The sequence below is a fragment of the Mastomys coucha genome, unplaced genomic scaffold (assembly GCF_008632895.1).
Source record: "Mastomys coucha isolate ucsf_1 unplaced genomic scaffold, UCSF_Mcou_1 pScaffold21, whole genome shotgun sequence".
In the NCBI taxonomy this organism is placed as follows: domain Eukaryota; kingdom Metazoa; phylum Chordata; class Mammalia; order Rodentia; family Muridae; genus Mastomys; species Mastomys coucha.
Window position 1 is genome coordinate 20,966,091 of NW_022196904.1, and position 9,450 is coordinate 20,975,540.

The 9,450-nt window shown below is 52.0% G+C and overlaps 1 protein-coding gene across 1 annotated transcript in view; it reads left to right on the forward strand.

The window, feature by feature from the left end:
- Nucleotides 1-7,894, forward strand: part of Prx (periaxin) — a 20,598-nt gene extending 12,704 nt beyond the window's left edge. The window contains exons 6-7 of the mRNA XM_031385838.1: nt 3,099-3,295; nt 3,962-7,894. Coding sequence (XP_031241698.1) covers nt 3,099-3,295; nt 3,962-7,687 — 3,923 coding nt within the window. The 3' untranslated portion in view covers nt 7,688-7,894. The remainder of the gene's footprint in view (nt 1-3,098; nt 3,296-3,961) is intronic.
- Nucleotides 7,895-9,450: the final 1,556 nt, after the last annotated feature.

The window sequence follows — 9,450 nt, forward strand, 5'->3', positions numbered from 1 at the left end:
CCTCTTCTGGGCACTGCACTGTCATGCGTGGAAACAAAATACTCAAATACACAAAGTAAGAATAAATCGTAAAATACAAAGGAACAACTATTTCTATAGCATTTACATTGTATCATATATAATTTGGAGTTGGCGGTGCTTGGCCTGTCATCCCAGCAGCCCTTGGCAGGCTGGGGCAGGAGGGGGCAGGAGATTCTTGAGTTTAAGGCTGTCTGGACCACACAGGGAGATTTTGTATTAAGCAAACAAACAAAGTTATTTAAGTGTCCAAGGTAGAAGAATGGAAGGTTCGAGGTCTGCCTTTGCAACTTAGTAACATCCTGTCTCAAAGATAGAGAAAAGAGGACTAGGGCACTGGCTCAGTGGTAGAGCACTTGCCTAGAGTTCACAGGTGAGAGCCTTGGGGTGTGGCTCAGTGGTAGAGTATTAGTCTAGATGCATAAGACCCTGGGTTCAATCTCCAGCACCATTAAAAAAAAACCCAAAAGTTAGAAAGTTAGGCTGAAGAGATGGCTCAGCATTTAAGAGTGCTGGTTACTCTTCCAGAGGATCAGAAGGAGGAGGAGGAGGAGGAGGACGAGGACGAGGAGGGGGAGGAAAATAATGATGATAATTCTTTTCTTTTTCTTTTGAGACAGGGTTTCTCTGTGTATCCCTAGCTGACCTAGAACTTACTCTGTAGAACAGGCTGGCCTCAAACTCAGAGCTATGCCTGACTCTGCCTCCCAAGTGCTGGGACTAAAATCAAGCATTACTAATGCCTGGCATTGGACCCAGATTTTATTCCTAGTGGCCACATGGTAGTTCACAATAAGTGTCTGACTCTAGTCCCAGGGGATCCAACACCTTCTTCTGGCTTCTATTGGCACCAGGCTCACATGTGGAGCATAGACTCGCAAGGATAGACTTTGCATACATTAAAAACAAACAAACAAACAAAAACCATTAAAATATAATAATAAAACTCCAAAATTTTACCTAGAGGTGATTTGTAGTACAGGAAGTGCAAGGCAGATGTATATAGGTCTTATGCAAATATAATATTTACATGAGATTTGTACATTCACAGTTTTAATACTTGGGTGGGTAGTGCTTAAAAACTTAAAATCCCCTGCAGAGATTAGGGGACCACTTATAAATGTAAAGGGGAGCATTCAAGGATGGAAGCATAAATGTGGGTGTCAGAAATAGACATCTTACTAAGCTTCACAAAATTCCCCAACTGGAGTACTATAATCCTAGTACTCAGGGGACTGAGGCAAAAGGATTGATAGTTCGAGGCTAGCCTTGGAGTTATAGTGAGAAAGAGATCAGGAACAGCCTGGGCTATACAGGGAAAGCCAGCTTCAGAGGCTGGAGAGATAGCTCAGTGGGTAAGACACTAGCTGGAGGGAGACACCCTTGCTGGGCAGCTCTGTTACTATCTGTAACTCCAGTTCCAGGAAATCTGAAGCTCTCTCTGGTTTCTGTGGGAGCCAGAATACACACACACACACACACACACACTCACACATATACACACACACACACTCAAACACATGTACACATATACAAACACGCATGCACACATACACACACACTCGCACAAACACAAATACACACGCATGCATACATACACCCACATAAACAACAATAAAATAAATATTAAAACAGACACACTAGCCAGGCGGTGATGGTGCACGCCTTTAGTCCCAGCACTTGGGAGGCAGAGGCAGGCAGATTTCTGAGTTCCAGGCCAGCCTGGTATACAGAGTGAGTTCCAGAACAGCCAAAGCTATACAGAGAAATCCTGTCTCGAAAACAAACAAACAAACAAACAAAAAAACAGACACAATAAAGAGTATTACCAGAGGCTGGAGAGATGGTCCATGGTTAAGAGTGTTGAGTTCAGTTCCCAGAACCCATGTCAGGTAGCTCACAGCCACTAATAATTCTGGCTGTAAGGTATGTGATGTTTTCTTTTGGCCTCAGAGAGCATCGGCATAACAAAGCGTGCATACACCGACATACATTAAAAGCAGGGAAGAGAGCAAGTGTAACAACACACTTCTTTGTTTTTCGAGACAGGGTTTCTCTGTATAGCCCTGGCTGTCCTGGAACTCACTCTGTAGACCAGGCTGGCCTCGAACTCAGAAATCCGCCTGCCTCTGCCTCCCAAGTGCTGGAATTAAAGGCGTGCGCCACCACTGCCCGGCTGCAACACACTTCTTTTAATCCCAGCATTTGGGAAGCAAAGGCAGGTGGATCTCTGTTAAACTGAGGCTAGTGTGTCTAGGCAAAGACAATTCAAAGTCTAAATCTTCTGTCGGTGTGTCTGTATTACGGCAGTGTAGGACTGGAGACTGAACCCAGGGCACCCTCGTACTAGGCAAGCGCACTCTGTAGCAGCGTTACATCTCCAATTTCAAAAGTATACTCTTATGAGTTCAAGAAGCTGAGGAAGGAACCATTTGTATAGGCACCTCCTATAGGCTATCAACTTCAGAACCCACAGCTGGGTGTGGTGGCAAATGCCTGTAATCTTAGCACTTGAGGTGGAAGCAGAGGGGCAAGGGTTTAAGATCATCTTCGGCTATATAGTGAACTGAGTTACATGAAACCCCCGTGGGTGCTCAAGGATGCTACTTTTTGATTCTGATCTCACAAGGAACCCTCTTGAATGAGGAGGATGGAAAAGGAGACTTGAGAGGCAACTGTAAGTGGCCTGAGTGGATTGGTTCCTTCCGGAAAGGGGCGGGGCTAAGGCCAATGGGACCAGTTTCTGCTCTTAGAGCCCTAACCTCTGAAATTTCCTCTCAAGCCAGAGGCCTATGATATGCAGGGTCAAAATCTGGGATTTGGCTGGGCAGTGGTGGTGCACACCTTTAATCCCAGCACTTGGGAGGCAGAGGCAGGAGGATTTCTGAGTTCAGAGTGAGTTCCAGGACAGCCAGGACTACACAGAGAAACCCTGTCTCTAAAAACCAAAAAAAAGAAAAAAAAGAAAAAAAAATCTGGGATTGGACCTCTCTTGGTTGACTCCTAGGAACTGGGCAGGCCCAAGTTGTGGGTGGAGTCAGGAGACACTCACTCCAGACCCACCTCCACTTCGCTTTCAGGGGACCAGCTGCTGAGTGCCCGTGTGTTCTTTGAGAACTTCAAATACGAGGATGCACTTCGCCTGCTGCAATGCGCCGAGCCCTACAAGGTTTCCTTCTGCTTGAAGCGCACTGTGCCCACCGGGGACCTGGCACTGCGGCCCGGGACGGTGTCTGGATATGAGATGAAGGGCCCGCGGGCCAAAGTGGCCAAGCTGGTACGCGTGCTTAGCCCGGTCCCGGTCCAGGACAGCCCCAGTGACCCGGTCACTGCGCCGTAAACCCTACTCCTTGCCACCGTGGCCCACTTTGGCCCTCTGTCTTGTCACTAACCCAACACTAATTTGCCCTCTGCTCCTAAACTCCACTCCTGTCAAAGGGTGCACCTATCAGCAGGTGGTTCTCACCCATCCCCACCAAGCAACCTGGGTTCATTGAGGGTCATGGAGTCCTGGACGACCAGATTCTAAGCCCAACTCTGTTGGGTTACTGAGTGACCCAAGTTTCTTTTTCTCTCTGGGTCCCAGTTTCCCCATCTGTACAATAAGGATGTTGGGGAAATTCCAGAATAACGGCCCAGAATTTTTGAGTTCCCATTGCCATACCCCTATCCACTCACTTTGAGATTCTGAATGACTGTCATTGCTTTCCTGGGATGAAGCGACAGGCAGGAAGGTGGATGTGTTTTAGGGTATACCCTACCCCAAACCTTCTCCCAGCCTGGTATACCAGGTGGGTTATTTTTCTGTCTTCTCCCAGCCTAGTATACTAGGTGGGTTATTTTTCTATTTTCTCCCAGCCTGGTATACTAGGTGGGCTATTTTTCTGTCTTCTCCCAGCCTCCCACTGTCCCACAGTCTCCTGCCTCTCTCCTCTCTCCTCAGAACATCCAGAGTCTGTCCCCTGTGAAGAAGAAGAAGCTGGTGACTGGGGCCCTGGGGACCCCCGCAGATTTGGCCCCTGTTGACGTCGAGTTCTCTTTTCCCAAGTTCTCCCGACTGCGTCGGGGTCTCAAAGCTGAGGCTGTCAAGGGACCTGTCCCAGCTGCCCCTGCCCGTCGACGGCTCCAGCTGCCTCGGCTACGTGTCCGAGAAGTAGCTGAAGAGACCCAGGTAGCCCGAATGGCTGCTGCTGCTCCTCCCCCAAGGAAGGCCAAGGCAGAGGCTGAGGCAGCCACAGGAGCTGGGTTCACAGCTCCTCAGATAGAGCTAGTTACTCCTCGGCTGCCTAGTGCTGAGGTGGGTGTCCCTCAGGTCTCAGTTCCCAAGGGGACCCCATCAACAGAGGCAGCAAGTGGCTTTGCCCTTCACCTGCCAACCCTTGGGCTAGGAGCCCCAGCTGCACCGGCTGTGGAGCCCCTAGCCACGGGAATCCAGGTTCCACAAGTAGAACTCCCCACCCTCCCCTCTCTACCCACTCTTCCCACACTTCCATGCTTGGACACCCAGGAAGGGGCTGCAATGGTAAAAGTCCTCACCCTGGATGTGGCGGCTCCGTCTGTGGGGGTGGACCTGGCTTTGCCAGGTGCAGAGGTGGAGGCCCAGGGAGAGGTTCCTGAAGTGGTCCTCAAGATGCCCCGTCTCAGTTTCCCCCGTTTTGGGGTTCGAGGGAAGGAAGCTACTGAAGCCAAGGTAGTCAAGGGCAGCCCTGAGGCCAAAGCAAAGGGTCCCAGACTTCGAATGCCCACCTTTGGGCTTTCTCTCCTGGAACCCCGGCCCTCTGGCCCCGAAGCTGTTACTGAGAGCAAGCTGAAGCTGCCCACCCTCAAGATGCCCTCTTTTGGCATTGGTGTGGCTGGGCCCGAGGTCAAGGCACCCAAAGGGCCTGAAGTAAAGCTCCCTAAGGTTCCTGAGGTCAAACTCCCCAAAGTGCCCGAGGCAGCCATTCCAGATGTGCAACTCCCTGAGGTACAGCTGCCCAAAGTGTCAGACATGAAACTTCCAAAGATCCCTGAGATGGTTGTACCTGACGTTCGCCTTCCGGAAGTGCAGCTGCCCAAGGTCCCTGAGATGAAAGTCCCAGAGATGAAGCTCCCGAAAGTGCCTGAGATGGCTGTGCCTGATGTACGCCTTCCAGATGTACAGCTCCCAAAAGTTCCAGAGATGAAGCTCCCAGAGATGAAGCTCCCGAAGGTGCCCGAGATGGCTGTGCCTGAAGTACGACTCCCGGAAGTCCAGCTGCCCAAAGTGTCTGAGGTGAAGCTCCCAAAGATGCCCGAGATGGCCGTGCCTGATGTCCACCTCCCAGAGCTGCAACTGCCCAAAATGTCCGAGATGAAGCTCCCAAAGATACCCGAGATGGCCGTGCCTGATGTTCGCCTCCCAGAAGTTCAGCTGCCCAAAGTGTCAGAGATGAAACTCCCTAAGATGCCTGAGATGACCATGCCCGACATTCACCTTCCAGAAGTTCAGCTGCCCAAAGTGCCTGACATTAAACTTCCTGAAATGAAGCTTCCAGAAATAAAACTCCCCAAAGTGCCTGAGATGGCAGTGCCCGATGTGCCCCTTCCAGAGCTGCAACTGCCCAAAGTGTCGGACATTCGACTGCCCGAGATGCAAGTGTCACAGGTCCCAGAGGTGCATCTTCCCAAAGTGTCAGAGATGAAGTTGTCCAAGGTTCCTGAGGCACAGAGGAGATCTTCAGGGGCAGAGCAGGCAGAAGGGACTGAATTTAGTTTCAAGTTGCCCAAGATGACATTGCCCAAGTTGGGGAAAGTGGGCAAACCTGGGGAGGCAGGTATTGAGGTTCCAGACAAACTCATGACACTCCCCTGTCTGCAGCCAGAGGTGGGCCCTGAGGCGGCCCATGCTGGTGTCCCTTCCCTTACTCTCCCCTCTGTGGAGCTTGACTTGCCTGGGGCCCTGGGCCTGGAGGGACAAGTCCAAGAAGCTGTCTCGGGTAAAGCGGAGAAGCCAGAGGGCCCCAAGGTGGCAGTGGGTGCTGGAGAGGTGGGCTTCCGCGTACCCTCTGTGGAGATTGTCACTCCTCAGCTGCCCACAGTTGAAGTTGAGAAAGAGCAGCTAGAGATGGTGGAGATGAAAGTCAAACCCACTTCCAAGTTCTCTCTGCCCAAATTCGGACTTTCAGGGCCCAAAGCTGTCAAGGCAGAGGTGGAGGGGCCTGGGCGAGCCACCAAGCTGAAGGTATCCAAGTTTGCCATCTCACTTCCCAAAGCTCGAGCAGGGACTGAAGCTGGAGCCAAGGGAGCTGGGGAAGCAGGGTTGCTGCCTGCCCTCGATCTCTCCATCCCACAACTCAGTCTGGACGCTCAACTGCCCTCAGGCAAGGCGGAAGTAGCAGGGGCTGATAGCAAGCCTAAAGCGTCCAGATTTGCTCTGCCCAAGTTTGGGGTGAAAGGCCGGGACTCTGAGGCTGATGTACTAGTGGTAGGGGAGGCTGAGCTTGAGGGCAAGGGTCGGGGCTGGGATGGGAAGGTGAAGATGCCCAGGCTGAAGATGCCATCCTTCGGGCTGTCCCGAGGAAAGGAAGCAGAAACACAGGATGGACGTGCCAGCCCGGGGGAAAAGCTGGAGGCCATAGCTGGGCAGCTAAAGATCCCTGAGGTGGAATTGGTCACACCAGGAGCTCAGGAGACAGAGAAGGTCACCAGTGGAGTGAAGCCATCAGGCCTCCAGGTGTCCACCACTAGGCAGGTGGTTGCAGAGGGCCAGGAGGGTGTTCAGAGGGTGCCCACACTAGGTATCTCTTTGCCCCAGGTGGAACTGGCCAGCTTTGGGGAGGCAGGCCCTGAGATCACAGCCCCTTCTGCAGAGGGCACAGCAGGCTCTAGGGTCCAGGTGCCACAGGTGATGCTGGAGCTGCCTGGAACTCAGGTGGCAGGTGGTGATCTGTTAGTAGGTGAGGGCATCTTCAAGATGCCCACAGTGACAGTGCCCCAGCTAGAGCTGGATGTGGGGTTGGGCCATGAAGCCCAGGCTGGCGAAGCAGCCAAGAGTGAGGGTGGGTTAAAGCTGAAGTTGCCCACACTGGGGACAGGAAGCAAAGGAGAGGGTGCTGAGCCCCAGGGCCCTGAGGCCCAGCGCAGCACCTTCCACCTCTCATTGCCCGATGTGGAACTCACCTCACCAGTGAGTAGCCACGCTGAGTACCAGGTGGTTGAGGGTGATGGAGATGGCGGGCACAAACTCAAGGTTCGGCTGCCCCTGTTTGGTCTGGCGAAGGCGAAGGAGGGAATAGAAGTTGGAGAAAAGGTTAAGAGTCCGAAGCTCAGGCTACCCCGGGTGGGCTTCAGCCAAAGTGAGTCGGTCTCTGGAGAAGGCTCTCCTAGTCCTGAAGAGGAGGAAGAAGGCAGTGGGGAAGGGGCTTCCGGTCGCCGGGGTCGGGTCAGGGTCCGCTTGCCTCGCGTAGGCTTGGCTTCTCCTTCTAAAGTCTCTAAGGGACAGGAGAGTGATGCATCCTCCAAGTCCCCAGTTGGAGAGAAGTCACCCAAATTCCGCTTTCCTAGGGTGTCCTTAAGCCCCAAGGCCCGGAGTGGGAGTAGGGACCGGGAAGAAGGTGGATTCAGGGTCCGACTGCCCAGTGTGGGATTTTCAGAAACAGCAGCTCCAGGCTCCGCCAGGATTGAGGGAACCCAGGCTGCTGCCATCTGAAGCCCCGGGACAGTCGTGGATTCCCCCTCTTGTCTTCCCATCCCCCATCCAGCTCTCCATTTTGTGTGTGACATTACTAGCACTAATCCTCAGAGGGCTTGAAGGTGAGCAACTGACTCAGGCAGGAGCCAGTGGCCTGTGCCACCTCGTTGGCCCAAGTGCCTGTATATCATGTCAAGCTATGGGAATAAAATAATTCACAAAAGTTGCCGTGTGTCTTGGTTCTTGTGTGGGAGAACACAAGGTCTCTTTATGTTTCCCCATCTGGCTTATGCAGTGTTATTTCAGCTTGAACTTAAAATCTTGAAGCCTTGGGGGTTAGAGAGATGGCTCAGAGGTTAAGTGCACTGCTCTTTCTAGAGGTCCTGAGTTCAATTCCCAGCAACCACATGGTGGCTCACAACCATCTGTAATGAGATCTGGTGCCCTCTTCTGGCCTGCAGGCAGACAGGCAGACAGAAAGCTCTCAGTGCTGTGATTAAAGGCAAGTACCTGCCCTTGCCCTTCCCAGTTCCTAGAGGCCTTTGCGAAGGACCTGTGGTGAGATCCCAGCAGAGCACAGCAGGACACAGCAGGGCCCCACTGTGGAAAGTCAGCTGTCCTCTGCAGGTGAACTCCTGTCCATCTTCCCTTTCCATAAGCGAGACTTTATTTTACTTCTGGTGGAATGTGCCACCGTGCCTGGTTTTACACCGTGCTGGGAATTCAGCTTATGGTCTCATTCATGCTAGACAAGTGCTCCACCACCTGAGCTACATCCCAACTCCATAACTTTTAATTTCAAGCTTCACTAAATTCCCAGAGCTGGCTTTGATCTCACTCTGTAAATTCCCTTTCAGTTGTTTTCAATCCTCCTGCCTCAGCCTTCTGAGACTAGTGAGGATTACAGACTTAGGCCACCAAGGCCACCAGGCTAGTTTTATGCTCCCGTTCCTGTCTTTCTGGTTTGACTGACCTGTGCACTTAGGGCTCCACCCAAGGAGGCTCCTCCTGGTTCTTTCTTTAGAATCAACATTTCGGAGCCTCGGAGCCTCAGCTTCAAATACTTGGCTGCCTTTTAGGACCAGGCCCCAGGCTCCAGAGCAGCCAACATCCCTGGGCCTCAGCTCCTGGGGACTGTAGGCCACACTTTCCCTTGCCCTGTTGGTACTGGCGGGGATCTAGGCCTCCACTGTCTTCAGTGTATGTCTCTCTGTGACATACACTCCAAGTTTAGCCCCAAGTCTTTTTTACATGGGTCACTGCCACTCTCTGCACACCACACACACACACATATACACACACACACACACACACACACACACACACTCATGCAGATGTGAATTTCCATTACAGAAAAGGAGCCCAAGGGCTCTCACCCACTTCCACCTGGCTCCCCACTCAATTCACTGTCCCTTTGTTTCCACCACACTTGACAGGCATTATCCTCACCTTTGGTGCACTCCCCGACAGCATTTGGAATTTCGGCACCAGCACTTTTAAAAAAAAAAAAGGGGGGGGTTTCACTATGTCTCCCTGACTGTGCTGGAACTCAGTCTGTAGACCAAGCTGGCCTCAGACTCACACAGAGCCACACTGACCTTGGTTTGGTCCTCTGAGGGTTGGGATTAAAAGCATGTGCCACCAAGTCCACTGCCAGCAAGCTTTCCTCGGCTTCCCCTGAGTGTTTTTCTTTCCCTTTCTGACTTCTCACCAAAATGTCAAGCTTCTTTTAATTTAATTTAATTAATTTATTTATTTATTAGTTTTTCAAGAGAGGGCTT